The following is a 17,423-nucleotide window of genomic DNA, read 5'->3' as shown; positions in this document are numbered from 1 at the left end:
AAGGAGAATTTTGAACCACTGGGCACAGAATGTTCAGAAATTTCCCCCAGGAGTAAGGAAGGCTCATGCACTCTCCACCTTACACTCACTCACTCACTCTCTCACTCATTGCTCTTAATATCCTGTTGCCCAGCTAAAAGGTGTTTTCTGTGCAATAGTATCTGACTCCTGAGCCCAAACATCCGGCCAGAGGGGGCAGCAGAGACTTCTATCTTAGATAAAGAGAGAGTTGGGGGCTTCCTCTCTCTCTGCTCTCATGGACTCCAATTGGCTCTATGATCCACAGGAAAGAGCAGGAAAGAGTGATAGAGGCCCAATCACTGTCCCAGACTCCACCCCTTGCACTGATTGGTCAAAAGTCTCCTAAAGGAGGAAGGGAAGACAGGGTCCCACCCTCCTAACAATAATTGGTCACAAGAACTCTGAGGAGGGGAGAGAAGCACAAGGTCCGCCCCTCGGACACTGATGGGCACATTCTAAGTGGCCAGTTGCCAGAATGTTCCCGGGCAAAGGGGGAGGAGTTTCACTTCACCCTTAAGTCTCCTTCCTCAGGCCATTAAGAGAAATTCTTAAACGACTTCAACAGCCCAGAGGAAGAGAACCAGGACTAGAACAGCAGGATGACTCAGCAGGTAGGAGAGAGGCAGGAGGTGGAAAGAAGAAAGGAGCCACTCCCCAGGCTCTTCTTCCTCATTCTCCTCCTGCTTTAGGACAGTCTCACTTTCTGCTTCCTGGCACTGCTCCCTCCACTCCCCAGGCTCTTCTTCCTCATTCTCCTCCTGCTTTAGGACAATCTCACTTTCTTTTCCCTCCTCTCCCCAGACTCTTCTTCCTCATTCACCTCCTGTCTTAGGACAGTCTCATTTTCTGCTTCCTGGCACTTCTCCCTCCACTCCCCAGACTATTCTTCCTCATTCTCCTCCTGCTTTAGCACAATCTCACTTTCTGCTTCCTGGCTCTGCTCCCTCCACTCCCCAGGCTCTTCTTCCTCATTCTCCTCCTGCTTTAGGAAAATCTCACTTTCTGCTTCCTGGCTCTGCTCAATCCACTCCCCAGGCTCTTCTTCCTCATTCTCCTCCTGCTTTAGGACAATCTCACTTTCTTTTCCCTCCACTCCCCAGACTCTTCTTCCTCATTCACCTCCTGTCTTAGGACAGTCTCATTTTCTGCTTCCTGGCACTTCTCCCTCCACTCCCCAGACTATTCTTCCTCATTCTCCTCCTGCTTTAGCACAATCTCACTTTCTGCTTCCTGGCACTGCTCCCTCCACTCCCCAGGCTCTTCTTCCTCATTCTCCTCCTGCTTTAGCACAATCTCACTTTCTGCTTCCTGGCTCTGCTCCCTCCACTCCCCAGGCTCTTCTTCCTCATTCTCCTCCTGCTTTAGGACAATCTCACTTTCTTTTCCCTCCACTCCCCAGACTCTTCTTCCTTATTCTCCTTCTGCTTTAGGACAATCTCACTTTCTTTTCCCTCCACTCCCCAGACTCTTCTTCCTCATTCACCTCCTGTCTTAGGACAGTCTCATTTTCTGCTTCCTGGCACTTCTCCCTCCACTCCCCAGACTCTTCTTCCTCATTCTCCTCCTGCTTTAGGACAATCTCACTTTCTGCTTCCTGGCACTGCTCCCTCCACTCCCCAGGCACTGCTCCCTCCACTCCCCAGGCTCTTCTTCCTCATTCTCCTCCTGCTTTAGGAAAATCTCACTTTCTGCTTCCTCCACTCCCCAGACTCTTCTTCCTCATTCTCCTCCTGCTTTAGGAAAATCTCACTTTCTGCTTCCTGGCACTGCTCCCTCCACTCCCCAGGCTCTTCTTCCTCATTCTCCTCCTGCTTTAGGACAATCTCACTTTCTTTTCCCTCCACTCCCCAGACTCTTCTAGCTCATTCTCATGTCCATAATAATAAAAGGCTAAGTGCACATGCGCTGTCGAAAATCCGTGAGTCCTGGTGGCGTGAGCTGTGCTTTTGTGCCAGTGCTCACGGCGCCTGCGCTAGCGCGTGTACCAGCGACTCCTCCCTCCCACTGCCGGTCCTCTTCAAAGCGGCCTGCTGAGGTTCGCCAGCCACTGTAGCGAACCTTGCAGGCCGCTCTAGCAAATCCAGGGAGGCGAAGGCGGGACGGAGGCTGCAATCAGCAGCGGCTGCTGCTACTCCTCCAGCCGCCTAGCTCCTCTCCGCCGGCCCCGGCTGGCAGCCCCCTCTGCCCAGTCCTCTCTGCTCCGGTGGCCCGCGCAGGAGAAGGAGCGGATGAAGCAGGGAGACTGTGCAAAGGGAAACAAGGGGGTTGACGGGACGGGAAGGGGAAAGAGAGGGTAGGAAGCCGAGGAATCTCTAGCACCGGTTAATGTAACGGGCTTAAAGACTAGTTCAGAATAAGATTCCAAGCTAGAAAAGCCTCCTCTCTGCAACACACAAGGATCTATCTCTTTCTCTGTCTATCCTTCTCTTTATCTCTGGAACCCGAAGCTTGGCTCTGGTCTCCCTTGCTAGCTTGGGGCATCGCCCTCCCCACCCCCTTTCTCTCTCTTTCTTTGTGTGTTCGCTCTCATTCACAAGAACACAGAAGCAGTCTCTGTAATTGTAACTTTTAACTTTTATGAATCTTACTTTTCTGTAAGCCTATTTCTATAATATATTCTTTATGCAATCACCTCTGGCTGTGCTTCTCATTTGATTCTATTCCTGGTGAATCTTCGGTGAGGGAATTGAACCTGGGACCTGACGTTTGTAAGGGCGCCTAACATTGTGGGGCCACTATCAATCCTTACAGGAGGCACTCGGAGAAATTGAAAGGGGACAGGTTTAGAACCAATGCTAGGAAATCTTTCTTCACTCAGAGGGTGGTGGACACCTGGAATGCACTTCCGGAGGATGTGATAGGACAGAGTACATTAAGGGGATTCAAAGAGGGATTGGACAAGTTCCTGAAGGATACGGGGATTGAGGGATATAGATAGAGGTAGAGATAGGACCATGAAAGTTTCAAGTTTATTTAATTTTTGATGAATCGCCTATTACAAATTCTAGGCGATGTTCATATTACAATTTAGATAGAAGAAACTTACAAAACAAATACAAATTTCAAATTTAAAACAATACATACATGAGTTTGAGGAGTAGGGATAAAAGTTACAATATTTGGGTTTGGTTGAAAAAGGAAAAAACAAAAGGAAGGGAATTATAAAACCAAAGCACCATGTAAAGTAAATTTTAAATTAGTTAAAAGAAAAAACTAATTTTAAAAATCATAGGCATCTTTAAATAAATAGGTCTTTAAAAGGGTTATAAATTTTCCAATATCTTGTTCAGATCGAATATACTGAGGCAGCGTATTCCACCATTGAGGGCCCATAACTGTAAAAATATCTGATCTTCTGGTCCCAATAATCTTTAATGACGGTACCAAGAGGAGATTTTGTTCAGATGATCGCAGAGAGCGTTTTGGTTTATAAGGAATCAGTAATTTGGAAATGAACTGTGGTTCATTAGATGCTAATGTCTTAAAAATAAGGAACAATATTTTAAACATGATCCTATGACCAATAGGTAACCAATGCGCATCTTTTAAGAGAGGGGAAACATGGTCGAACTTTTTTGCATTATAAATTAATTTTACGGCTGTATTCTGATAGATATATAGATAGATAGATAGAAGAAAAATGGGAATTGAAAGGTTTTAGTCAAAGGATCACTTACAGGTCATGGATCTGATGGGCCGCGGCGGGAGCGGTCTGACCCAGCGGAGGCAACTTCTTATATTCTTAATTGTATTGCAACAGTAAGTTAACATAAAACTGATTACAATTGTAACTGGTGTCAGTTTTTCATTATCACTTATATCCCAGGCAAACACAGTCATGCCAGGCCGTCCCGTCAACTTGCACGCAAAAGCAGTCTCTAATCATCCACTGTATAAGAAGATAAGATTTGCCGCTGCTGGGTCAGACCAGTGGTCTATCGTGCCCAGCAGTCCGCTCACGCGGTGGCCCTTAGGTCAAAAACCAGTGCCCTGAATCTAGCCTTACCTTCGTATGTTCTGGTCCAGCAGGAACTTATGTAACATTCATCTAGAGCAGGGTGACCGTAAACATTTACTATCCTTTATTTCTTCTTTAGACTTTTTCATGCCAGCCCCTGAAAAGACCCACCAAAAAGGCCATCAGCTAGATTTAGTTTCCTTTTCCTCCAAAGAACAACTCAATCCCAAGATTTACTGGAAACAAGCCACTTGGACTGAATCTCTATGGTCAGACCACCATTTATGTAATTTCCAACTCAGTTGGCAAGTAAAACGCTCCCCAACCAAATCCAAGCAGGCAAAACAAAATAATAAAATGGTAGCTAGCAGAGGTTGCGAGGTAAAATAACATTATTCGCCGTTGACGCCAAACTAAGCAATGTAGTGGGCAAAAGCACAACAGACATAAATTCAATGTCCGACAACATGATGCACGACCTACTCCTACTGGAGCGCTGGTCTAGGTCCTGGCAACTCAGCTTCAATGCCAAAAAATGCAAAGTCATGCACCTGGGCAGCCAAAATCCATGCAAGACTTACACCCTTAATGGCGAGATCCTAACAAGAACTGAAGCAGAACGAGACTTAGGGGTGATCGTCAGTGAGAACATGAAGACTGCCAATCAAGTGGAGCAAGCTTCATCCAAGGCAAGGCAAATCCTAGGTTGCATACGCAGGAGTTTCGTCAGCTGTAAGTCTGAAGTCATTATGCCATTGTATAGATCCATGGTGAGGCCCCACCTGGAATACTGTGTGCAATTCTGGAGGCCGCATTACCATAAGGATGTGCTGAGACTGGAGTCGGTCCAGAGAATGGCCACCGGGATGGTCTCGGGACTCAAGGATCTCCCGTACAAGGAACGGCTGGATAAGTTGCAGCTGTACTCACTCGAGGAACGCAGAGAGAGGGGTGACATGATCGATATATTCAAGTATCTCACGGGCCACATCGAGGTAGAAGAATATATCTTCTTTTTCAAGGGTCCCACGGCAACAAGGGGGCATCCGTGGAAAATCAGGGGCGGGTGTATGAGGAGATTCACATTTCCTGCACAGCTAAGTCCGTGTGAAGTTCCCTTGTGCTGTATTTGACATCTAGCAAGGTCTCTGTTTGGAAGGAAAGATCTAAGCTTAAAAATGAAGTGGCCAGAAGTTATGGTAAAAGCAGATAGCTTAGCTGGTTTTAAGAAAGATTTGGACAAATTCCTGGAGGAAAAGTCCATAGTCTGTTATTAAGACATGGGGAAGTGTCTGCTTGCCCTGGATCGGTAGCATAGAATGTTGCTACTCTTTGGGTTTTGACCAGGTACTAGTGACCTGGATTGGCTACCATGAGAATGGGCTACTGGGCATGATGGACCATTGGTCTGACCCAATTAGGCTATTCTTATGTTATGTTCTCATCTGTAGGGGCCTTTGTTTTCACTTCTTATTTTAATGTATTTTTTTTCTGGGAACTTATCAGTGTTTTTTATAATGGGAACAAAAATGGAAGAAAATTAATGTGTGTGGAATGGGGGGGGGGGGGGTAACTAATTTCTTCAGCTAAATAATTAAATCCACCTCAACCAGACATAGGAGAACTCATGCACCAATTCACACACCCTCCAACCAAAAACGTCAAAAGAAAAAAACTGTTCGACAACCTCCTAGCCAATCGAGCTGCAACACTCGACCCCCAACCCTACAACCAATTGACATCGACCACAGACTGCAAAACCTTCAAAAAAGAAATAAAAACTCTTCTATTCAAAAAACACATAAAACCGAACTAACACAATCAGAACTGTCCCAAGTATCACCTACAACTACTCCATATGTACTTCTCATGTCATGACAATTCAGACATAATTTATGTTATGTTATGTTTGGAATAATGATTACATATATGAGGTTCAATAAAAGAATATTTTCACTCCTTGTTTCTATTCTGACCATTTATACCGTTTCATGGTTATTACAAAAAATATTTTTTACATGGGGGATGGGTGGGGGGGTGTCAAAAAATGATGGGCCCTGGGTGCCACATACCCTAGGTACGCCACTGCCTCTGGCGTCTAACGTTGGAGCGGAAGTTCTGGGCCAGCCAACTGCTGCCTGGCTGGCCTGGAACTTCCTCCCCGACATTAGAATTGACGCCGGAGGTGTATTCTTGTGAGACCGGCGCTTGTACGCGTCGGGCCTGGCTCGGGGAAGGAGCAGGGAAAAATCAGCTGCTGGCTTGGGGGTGGGGGTAGGGAAAGAATTGTGGAAGTGGAGAAATCGGCACAATGGCTTTGTGGGGGCTAGGGGGAGAGAGAAAGAAAGGCAGAAATAAAGAGGGGGACCGGGGGAGAGAAAGAAAGGCAGAAATAAAGAGGGGGCCAGGGGGAGAGAGAAAGAAAGGCAGAAATAAAAAGTGGCCCAGGGAGAGACAGAAAGAAAGGCCGAAAGAGGAGGGCCAGGGAGAGAGAAAGAAAGAAAGGCTTTCTGCTTCCTGGCATTTCTCCATATTCTCCTTCTTCCCTCCCCTTCCTTTCCGCACATATTGTGCATAATCTTACTCCTGGGAGCATTTCCCCTTGATCCTGGCCAACTCACTTAACCCTCCATTGTCCCAGATAGAAAAACTTAGATTGGGAACCCCCTAGGGACAGAGAAAGTACCTGCTGTAGAAATGAGAAGTAGTATTTGTAGCCAAGTCAGCACAACAGAGGAGCAGGATCTGGCATACAGCAGCTCTCATTTTGCTCCTCCAGTTGTGTAGAGCATCAGAAAAGGAAGGGCCTGAGGGACAATGAATGGGATACGTCGGGTAGTGTTTTGGGAGGGCAAGTGCTTGCTAGGTGAGAAGTGAGGAGTGAGAGGATGAAAGAGTGGGACATTTTGATGATGTCACCTAGGATGGAGTAGGCATATTTCCCTCCCTGATGCCTAGCATGTATGTCAGGGATGAGAGGGAGGGTGGGCCACTACTACTGCTAGTCAGTCAGGGTGGATTTCAGGGAGGGGGGGAAGGGGTCTGGCCTGGCCAGCAGGGCTTTGTCTGTGGGTTTTTGGGAGGAGTATGGTCGGGGTCTACTAGTCCAGCAGGGCCTCTTGTGAGGGGACAGAGATGGTCCGCAAGACCAGCAAGGATTTTCTGAGAGGGTCAGAGTGTTCACCAGACTGCCAAGAATACTGTTTTAAAGGTGGGGGGGGAGGGCCCCATAGGAAACCTGTTCTGTGCTGTGTGCTCAGGATATTTCAATTATTTCCAAGTCACTGCCCTGTGACTGACTTTCCATAGTATAAGTTCTGCTTTTCAGTGCTTATCTATGAGCAGCACTGCTGTTAGGAAATTTCAATGTAACTGCTTAGATGTTCTCAGCTTCTTAGAAGTTGTCAGCAAACAGCTGTGGTCAGAGATAAAGTTTTATAGAATCACTAGTCGTTAAGCCCGTTAAATTAACGGGTGCTAGAATATATGTGTGTCTGTCTGTCTGTGTTTCTTTATCTCTCTCTCCTTGGCTGCTGTCTGTGTCCTTCTGTCTCTTCCCCCCCCCCCCCCCCGAGCAAAGCTGTCTGCTTCCAGCACACCCCTCCCCCCAAAGCATACCCCTTTCCCTCTCCCTAACTGTCTCTCCATGGCCCTCTTCTGTCTTCCCCCCAGAGCAAAGCTGTTTGCCCTAAGCACACCCCTACCCCCAAAAGCAGCCCCCTTTCCCTCTCCCTAACTGTCTCTCCATGGCCCCTTCTGTCTTCCCCCCAGTGCAAAACTGTCTGTCCCCAGCACACCTCCCCCCAAAGCAGCCCCCTTTCCCTTTCCCTCTCCCTATGTCTCCATGGCCCCATCTGTCTCCCCCAGCATACCCCTCCCCCAAAGCATCCCCCTTTCCCTCTCCCTCTCTCTCCATGGCCCCTTCTGTCTCCCCTCAGCACACCCCTCCCCCAAAGCAGCCCCCTTTCCCTCTCCCTAACTGTCTCTCCATGGCCCTCTTCTGTCTTCCCCCCAGAGCAAAGCTGTTTGCCCTAAGCACACCTCCCCCCCAAAGCAGTCCCCTTTCCCTCTCCCTATGTCTCCATGGCCCCTTCTGTCTCCCCCCAGCACACCCCTCCCCCAAAGCAGCCCCCTTTCCCTCTAGCCCCCTGTATTGATTCCCCTGCTTACCCTCCCTGCATCCCGGCGTCTTCTGGCCTGCTCCAGGCCGCGATCGTGGTGGCCGGCCCCAGTGAACCTCACAGGCCGCTCCCCAACCCGGAAGCACACTCCCTTCCGACGCGATCCCGTGCGTCAAAGGGAATGTGCCACCGAGGCCGGAAAGCGGCCTGCGAGGCCCGCCAAAGCCGGCCATGATCGCAGGCTGCCCCAAAGAGAAGGATCAGCGGCAGCAGCAGTGGTGAGCGAGGGCGGGAGGTGAGGTGCTTGCTTCCGGTTGGTGAGTGAGGAGGGGAGTGGCCAGAGTGATCCCTGGCCGCGTTCTAAAATGGAACGCGGCCACGGATCAGAAAACACAGCGCCAGGGATCACGATTTTTCAAGAGTGCAAGCGCGCTCTAGGGTTTTATTATATAGGATAGAATCCATTTTGTGCTAGAGTCCATTTTATGCTTGGCCTGTTTTCTCTACTAGGGCCCTTGTCCTTTAGTCCTGTATGCAGGGCCTCCGCAGAGGGGTCCCCCGAGGGATCTCTCAAATTCGAACAAAAAAAACCTACAAACAAAACAGAATTAAAAAAAACAAAACTGTACAGTTACAATGCCAAAGCAAAGGCATGAGGGCGGTCACATATCAGAAGAGTACATCCAGCTGAAATCTAATACGTTCAGAGTGTTTCCCCGTGTCCCTGAATGAGTTTCTGGTTTGTATTTCAGATGCAGGTCATGTTTGAAGACATCTTTATCTTCTTCTCCCAGGAGGAGTGGGAGTATTTAGATGAAGAGCAGAAGGAGCTTTACAAGGAGGTGATGAAGGAGAACTATGAGATCCTGATGTCTCTAGGTAAGGATTGCATTATTTGCATTCTCAGCAGACACAGGGGCTGAGATACTGAAGGTCGTTTGTGACTTTTCCCCTGAAAGAGAAAAGCAACTGGGGCAGAATCAACTTCTTAACATCTTCAATGCGGCCAATTCAGGGGAGGTAACAGCGCTACCAAACATCCAAATTCCTATGTGGTGTCCGGAAGGCCGGCACTTAATTCAAGTCATACAAAGATGCCCCTGGGGGCCCCAAAAATATCAGAATGTAGAAGACGGAAAGTGAGGTAATTTGGAAAACTCCACAATGCAAAAAGCCCTCACTCCTCAGGGTTAGATCAAAGCTGCTCCTGCCCGAGTAGGGCAGAAAGGTGGAGGTATTGCTCTATATGTTAAGGAGGGAATAGATTCTGTTGAAATGGTTACAACAGAAATGAAAGAGAAGCTTGAATCACTCTGGATCAAAATTCCTGGTCAATATGGCGCAGATATGAAAATTGGCCTTTACTATCGTCCACCAGGACAGGCGGAGGAAACTGACTCAGAAATGATGGAGGAAATCAAACAAGAATGCAAGACAGGCAATGTAATTATATTGGGAGACTTCAATTTCCCAGGGATAGACTGGAAACTAGCAACCTCCAACTGCGGCAAGGAAGCCAAGTTCCTGGAGGTGCTAGGGGATTGCTTCCTGGAACAAATGGTAAAAGAGCCGACAAGAGGCAACGCCACCTTGGACTTGGTCCTAAATGGCCTCACGGGACCGATAACAGAAGTGGAAGTCATAGTTCCACTGGGAACGAGTGATCACAATGTAATCAACTTTAAACTTGACATCGGGAAAGGGAAACATGCCAAAACCTTAACCACCACCTTAAACTTTAAAAAGGGTAAATACGATCGCATGAGAGCCATGGTAGAAAAACGACTCGAGAAGATGGTGGACAAACTTGAAACGGTTGATCAGGCATGGACCCTACTGAAAAATACTATCACAGAAGCACAAGATCTCTACATTCCGAGGATTTCCAAAGATCGGAGAACAAAGAGCAAAAGAGAACCGGCATGGCTTACCATACAGGTGAAGGAAGCCATAAAAGAAAAGAAGGACTCTTTCAAAAAATGGAAATGCATAAAGACAACCGAAGCCTGGAACAAACATAAAGATGATCAGAAGAAATGTCACAAGGCGGTGAGGGATGCAAAACAGGAATATGAGGAAAAAATAGCCCAGGAGGCCAAAAACTTCAAGCCCTTCTTTAGATACGTGAAAGGGAAAAAACCTGCAAAAGAGGCAGTGGGACCCCTGGACGACCAGGGAAGAAAAGGGTACATCAAGGAAGATAAACAAATCGCAGACAAACTAAATTCCTTCTTTGCGTCCGTCTTTACGAAGGAGGACACCTCAACAATACCTGAAGCGGAGAAAGTGTTTGCAGGAGAAATAGAAGACAGCCTCACCACAGTTGAAGTGGACTTAGACCAGATATACTATCAGATCGACAAACTTAAAAGTGACAAATCCCCTGGACCGGATGGGATTCATCCGAGAGTCTTAAAGGAATTGAAGTTTGAAATCGGAGATTTATTGCAAAAACTTGCAAACCTGACAATCAGAACTGGACAGATACCGGACGACTGGAGGATAGCGAACGTCACCCCAATTTTCAAAAAAGGATCGAGAGGGGAACCGGACAACTATAGACCTGTTAGTCTTACGTCTGTCCCTGGCAAGATGGTTGAAGCACTGATCAAGGATAGCATAGTCCGGCACTTGGACGCATACGACTTGATGAAACCCAGTCAACATGGATTCAGGAAAGGGAAATCATGTTTGACTAATTTACTCCAATTTTTCGAGACCGTGAACGAGCAAATTGATAGTGGGAAGCCGGTGGACATAATATACTTGGACTTCCAGAAAGCGTTCGACAAAGTTCCACACGAAAGACTTCTCAGGAAACTACAAAGCCATGGCATAGAGGGGGATATACAAAGATGGATAGGCAAATGGCTGGAAAACCGAAAGCAGAGAGTGGGCATAAATGGGAAGTTCTCCGACTGGGAGAAAGTGACTAGTGGTGTACCCCAGGGCTCGGTACTTGGGCCGATCCTTTTTAATATTTATATCAATGACCTGGAGGAAGGAACATCCAGTGAGATCATCAAGTTTGCAGACGATACAAAACTATGCCGGGCAATCAGATCGCAGGAGGATAGAGAGAAACTCCAGAGTGACTTGTGTCGGTTAGAAACATGGGCGGAGAAATGGCAGATGAAGTTCAATGTGGAGAAATGCAAGGTAATGCATTTAGGCAATAAAAATAAGGAATACGAGTATACAATGTCAGGTGCAACTCTGGGGAAGAATGAACAAGAAAAGGACCTGGGTGTACTGATAGATAGGACCCTGAAGCCGTCGGCACAATGCGCGGCAGCGGCAAAGAAGGCAAATAGAATGTTGGGCATGATAAAGAAAGGAATCTCGAGTAGATCAGAGAAAGTTATAATGCCGCTTTATAGGGCAATGGTCAGACCACACTTGGAATACTGTGTCCAACATTGGTCCCCCTACCTAAAGAAGGATATAAAACTGTTAGAGAGGGTGCAGAGACGAGCAACAAAACTGGTGAAGGATATGGAGAAACTGGAATACGAGGACAGACTTATAACACTAGGATTGTTCTCCCTTGAGAAAAGGAGACTGCGTGGGGATATGATCGAGACCTTCAAAATACTGAAAGGAATCGACAAAATAGAGCAGAGAAGATTATTTACATTGTCCAATTTGACACGGACTATTGGATATTGAGGGATTAGTTTAAAGGTTTAGAATAATGAAACGGATGTGTTTACCAACTCTTGCCTCTTATTTGAAGGGGACCCGTTTTTGAAAAAGCCTTTGGGCAAAACTTGTTGAACCTTAAGATCCTTCCCGCGGTTCAAAAAAAGAATGAAGAAATAGCTAAAGCTAAGTACATAAGTTTTAAAGTTGTATAAGAAAAGCTTAAAAAAGCACTTAAAAAAAACTAAGGTCTGATGATGAATAAAAGCCAGAAAAAGAAAGAAGCCTTCAAATAATTTGGCTGGTGGTTGGCTGGAACTGAAGACCATAGAGACACTTTGAAATGTATTATCAGAAAAAAAGATTGCTTAGAAAGTGGGCACTTTGAAGTTTATTATATGCCGTTGTGGAGTGAAGGTGTATATAACAAAGACAACGTCATAAACAACATTGGTCTATTTTAATACATCAGATCATTTTATTGACACATACTGGGAGTGGGGGTGCTGTGCAACTTAGGGGAAGGGGACGATGAATACTGTTGGCTATAAGTGGAGCCTTGGTTATAACCACGTATCCTGCCCATCATGTTTGGCTGCCTATATGGATGGCGTGGTGGAGACCAGAGGGGCCACTGTTGGATACAGGATGCTGGACTTGATGGAGCTTGGCCCGGGCTCACATGGATTTTCTTATGTCTATGTCACATTCTCTCTGCATCTCTGGTACTGTTCAAATTGGAAATGTTTTCTGAGCAGTGGGTGGGTGTTGTATTACTGAACTTGTTCAAGGTTTTAGTCCTACAATAATCTACAATGCTCTTTTTTATTTAGGAAAAGACGACCCTAAAAATAATCCCTGGAAGCTCAGTGAGAAGCCTGAAGGAGTAAAGATGTTATCAGAAGGAGAGAAAGAGAACTGGGGAGAGAAGGAAAAAAATCAAAATCAAAAGTATTCACCAGGAGAGTCAGCTCTGCTCAAGATCACACAGAGAGAGGAAGACCAGACGGACCAGATGAGAGATCAAAGATGTTCATGTGATGTATGTGAGATATTCCTCAGCGATCGTTCAATTCTGAAACCACATCAGAGATCTGATACTGAAGAGAGATCATCTACATGTACGGACTGTGGGAAAACCTCCAGTCAAAAGGGAGAACAGAAAACCTGCTTAAAAGAGACACATTTTACATGTTCTGAGAGTGAAAAGAAAAAGCTAGTGCAAATTGAGAAAAATAATGAAGGAACTAGAATGTGTACAAGTATCAAAGATGGGGAAAACTTTATCAATACAGGAAACATTACAAAATACCAGAAAACCAATACTGACAAGAGAACATCTTCATATCCTGGTTGTAAAAAAAATATAAACCAGGACGAGAACTTCACAAGAAAACCAAAATTTCACCCAGGAGAGAGATCAGTTTTAAATACTGAATGTGAGAAAAGCTTCAGTGATGGGGAACCATTCACAGATCATAAAAAGGCTGAAACTGGTGAGGAATCAGCCACTTCTACGAAATCTGAAGAAATAATTTGCAGGATGGCAAATATCCCAGAATATCAGGAAATTGAGAAAAATGGGAGATTATATACTTGTGCTGTCAGTGGTAAAAGCACTTCTTGGAAAGGAAACCACAGAATGGTGGAGAAAATCCTTGGAGGAACAAAGCCATTTACATGCACTGAGTGTGGTAAAAGCTTTACTGTAAAAGCAAGACTCATAATACACCAAAGAATCCACACTGGAGTGAAGCCATTTACATGTACTGAGTGTGGTAAAAGCTTTCGTGATAAGACAACACTCACAATACACCAGAGAATTCACACAGGAGTGAAACCATTTACATGTACTGAGTGTGGTAAAAGCTTTTATGGAAAGAATGAACTGAAAAGACATCAAATAATTCATACAGGAGTGAAGCCATTTACATGTACTGAGTGTGGTAAAAGCTTCAGAACTAAGCAACAGCTCAAAATTCACCTGATAATCCATACGGGAGTGAAATCATTTTCATGCGCTGAGTGTGGTAAAAGCTTTAGTCAGAAGGGAAGCCTGACAAGACACCAGAGTATCCACACTAGAATGAAACCATTTACATGTACTGAGTGTGGTAAAGGCTTTCGTGATAAGACAACACTGACAATACACCAGAGAATTCACACTGGAGTGAAACGATTTTCATGTACTGAGTGTGGTAAAAGCTTCAGTCAGATGGAAAACCTTACAGCACACCAGAGAACCCATACAGGAGTAAAGCTATTTTCATGCAATGAATGTGGTAAAAGCTACACTGCAAAGAAGAGACTCGCAAGACACCAGAGGATCCACACAGATGTGAAGCCATTTTCATGTTCTGAGTGTGGGAAAATCTTTAATGACAAGTCAGCACTCACAAAACACCAGACAATTCACACAGGTGTGAAGCCATTTTCATGTTCTGAGTGTAGTAAAAGCTTCACAGTGAAAGCAAGACTTACAAGACACCAGACCATCCACACAGGCGTGAAGTCATTTTCATGTTTTGAGTGTGGTAAAAGCTTCACAGTGAAAGCAAGACTAAGAAGACACCAGACCATCCACACAGGTGTGAAGCCATTTTCATGTTCTGAGTGTAGTAAAAGCTTCACAGTGAAAGCAAGACTAAGAAGACACCAGACCATCCACACAGGTGTGAAGCCATTTTCATGTTCTGAGTGTGGAAAAAGCTTCAGACAGAAGGAATACCTAACACTACATCAGACCATTCACACAGGCGTGAAACGATTTTCATGTTCTGAGTGTGGTAAGAGTTTCAGAGTGAGTGGAACCCTCGCAATACACCAGAGGATCCACACAGGAATGAAACCATTTTCCTGTAGTGAGTGTGGCAAAAACTTCATAAGGAGGGAACACCTCACAAGACACCAGACTGTCCACACAGGCTTGAAGCCATTTACATGTACTGAGTGTGGTAAAAGCTTCACTGCAAAGAAGATACTCACAAGGCACCAGAAGACCCACACTGGAGTGAAGCCATTTAAGTGTACTGAGTGTGGTAAAAGCTTCAGTCAGAAAGTAAATCTCAAAGTCCACCAGAGAATCCACACAGGAGTAAAGCCATTTACCTGTACTGAATGTGATAAAAGCTTCACTGTGAAGTCTAGCCTCAAAAGTCACTTAATGAGTCATACAGGAGTGAAACAGTTTTCATGTATTGAGTGTGGTAAAAGCTTTCATAGGAAGGGAACACTAACAATACATCAGAGAATCCACACTGGAATAAAGCCATTTTCATATACTGAGTGTGGTGAAAGCTTCAAAAAGAAGGCACACCTTTAAAATCACCTGATAATCCACGTAGGTGTTAAATCAATTTCATGAACTTAGTTTGGAAAAAGCTCTAGTGAGAAGGGAACATGAACCAAGCATCAGAATCCACACTAGAATGAAACCATTTACATGTACTGTATGTATTAAAAGCTTAGAATTAAGCAAAACCTCAAAAATCACCTGATAATCCACACTGGAGTGAAACTTGATGGTTAATATCCCTTAAATTTGTTACTAATACTACTACAGTACTACTATAAATTATTTCTATATTGCTACCAGACGTACACAGTGCTGTACAGAGTCACAAAGAAGACAGTCCCTACTCCAAAGAGCTTACAATCTAAACAGAATGTCATGGATTCAGTGAAGGGGAAGGGTTAATCTGCTGACTGGGTTGGAGGGCAGAGGAGTAGGGTTATGGATTGATTAATTGCATTATCTTTGGGACATTGCTGAAACAAGGCTGCCCTGTGAACTTCTAAAAAGCTAAGTTACTCAGCATTTCATATTCTGCTCTTTTCACTGGTTTTCAGCATTATATCTGCTTAATTTCTCTTCTCCTCCCTGTTTCTTACTAAAAAAAAATATAAAAAAGCACAAAAAAATAAATCCTTCTCTTTCCTCTGTTAAATCTTATTTCCTCTTCCTGCATTTTTGTTTAAAATACTGTGTTTTAGGTGGTATAGAGCCTATATTTCTGGTGCCTGTGGCTCAGGGTGACTAAAGTAGGGAAAATCCTGTTATAAATCCTGTGTTTTAGGGTAGCACTAATAGAACCTGCAGTTTTGTTTAAAATACTGTGTTTTAGGTGGTATAGAGCCTATATTTCTGCCTTACTAGTAGTCTTACTTATAGTCCCACCAACCCCAGGGACCACTATTCATATATAGAGACCCATATAATCAGGACTTCACAACCAATCAAGATGACCTTTATTCTATGCAATCACTGTGGTGCTTTAATTCCAAGACATACTATTTGGAGGCTTAAGGCTTGCCCCATCTGTCTTCAACTTGCCAGTATTAAGGAGGAGCTCTGCAAACTTAAACAGGAATTGAATACAATTAAAGCAGCTTCCATCACTCCACAAAATCATACCAACTTACCACCTCTACCTCAAAGAATAAAACAGCCCAGGAATAAATGGGTCACAGTAGGCTCAGGAAGACTGCGACATGTAACACAGAAACATCCACCTTCACTAATATTACCTCTACAGAATTCCTTCGCTCCACTAGTGCACTGCGATACTCAGGAAAACAGAAGGGAGGTGGGACTGGAACCAATGAAGGAAACTCAAGAGAACAAGAGCACCCTAAGTACAAATAAAAAAGCCAAAAACAGAAAACTATTACTGTTGGGGGATTCCATCATCAGAGGCATTAACCTTGGAACACAGGGCGAGGAGACCAAAATAGTGAAATGTCTTCCAGGATCCTCAGCTACCAGGAGTTCCAGGCAAATACTGACTATAATTAAGGAAGAAACTAAGGATTTTAACACTGATGTTGTTATCCATCTGGGAACAAATGACCTGGCCAACAACTCCACACATGCAGCACAGAAAGCTTTTTGGGAGCTTGGTGAGGGCGTGAAACCTTTTGTAAAGACTTTAGCTTTTTCTGAAATACTGCCTGCATATGGAAAGGGAGAGCAAAGAGTGAAAAACACAGAGGACTTCAATAGATGGCTCAGAGCCTGGTGTCATCAAGAAGGCTTCAGGTACATAGGAGGTTGGGGAAATACATGGAAGGACAAGAAGCTATATTGCACTGATGGGCTACATATTACTACAGCAGGAAAAAGAAACCTTGCAGAGAAATTTAGACAATATTTTTCTAGGCATTTAAACTAGAAGGTGGGGGTGGTGTATGTACGAAGGACAATTATAGAGACTACCCCCGGCAAAAGAAAAGATGTGATAGTAGTAAAGGCTGCAACATAAGCAATATCAGCAACTCATTTCTTAGTATTGCAACGGAAAGTGAAACGACACAAAAATCCATACGAAAAAGGAGATTATCGCTGAAAAATAGCTGGAAAGCGATGACCACAAATGCTCGCAGTCTAAGCAACAAAGTTCATGATCTGCAAGCCCTGATATTAGAGGCAGATCTAGATATTGTTGCTATCACAGAGACATGGTTCAGTGAATCACATGGATGGGATGCAAACATACCGGGATATAATCTTTTTAGGAAGGACAGAGATGGTCATAAAGGTGGAGGAGTAGCTCTCTATGTAAAGATCAATATCCAAGCGACCGAAATGCAAGGGACCTGGGGAGAGGAAGAAGCGATATGGATTGCTCTGAAAAGAAAAGATGGAACTTCTATCTACGTGGGTGTAGTCTACAGACCTCCGA

The 17,423-nt window shown here is 44.9% G+C and overlaps 1 protein-coding gene across 1 annotated transcript in view; it reads left to right on the top strand.

The window, feature by feature from the left end:
- The first annotated feature begins 526 nt into the window (after positions 1-526).
- Positions 527-17,423, top strand: part of LOC117354716 (zinc finger protein 721-like) — a 375,536-nt gene continuing 358,639 nt past the window's right edge. Inside the window, exon 1 of the mRNA XM_033932617.1 lies at positions 527-632. Within this exon, the coding sequence (XP_033788508.1) occupies positions 621-632 (12 nt within the window). The 5' untranslated portion in view covers positions 527-620. The remainder of the gene's footprint in view (positions 633-17,423) is intronic.

The sequence above is a fragment of the Geotrypetes seraphini genome, chromosome 2, assembly GCF_902459505.1.
Source record: "Geotrypetes seraphini chromosome 2, aGeoSer1.1, whole genome shotgun sequence".
Lineage (NCBI taxonomy): Eukaryota > Metazoa > Chordata > Amphibia > Gymnophiona > Dermophiidae > Geotrypetes > Geotrypetes seraphini.
This window is presented reverse-complemented; position numbering and strand designations above follow the sequence as displayed.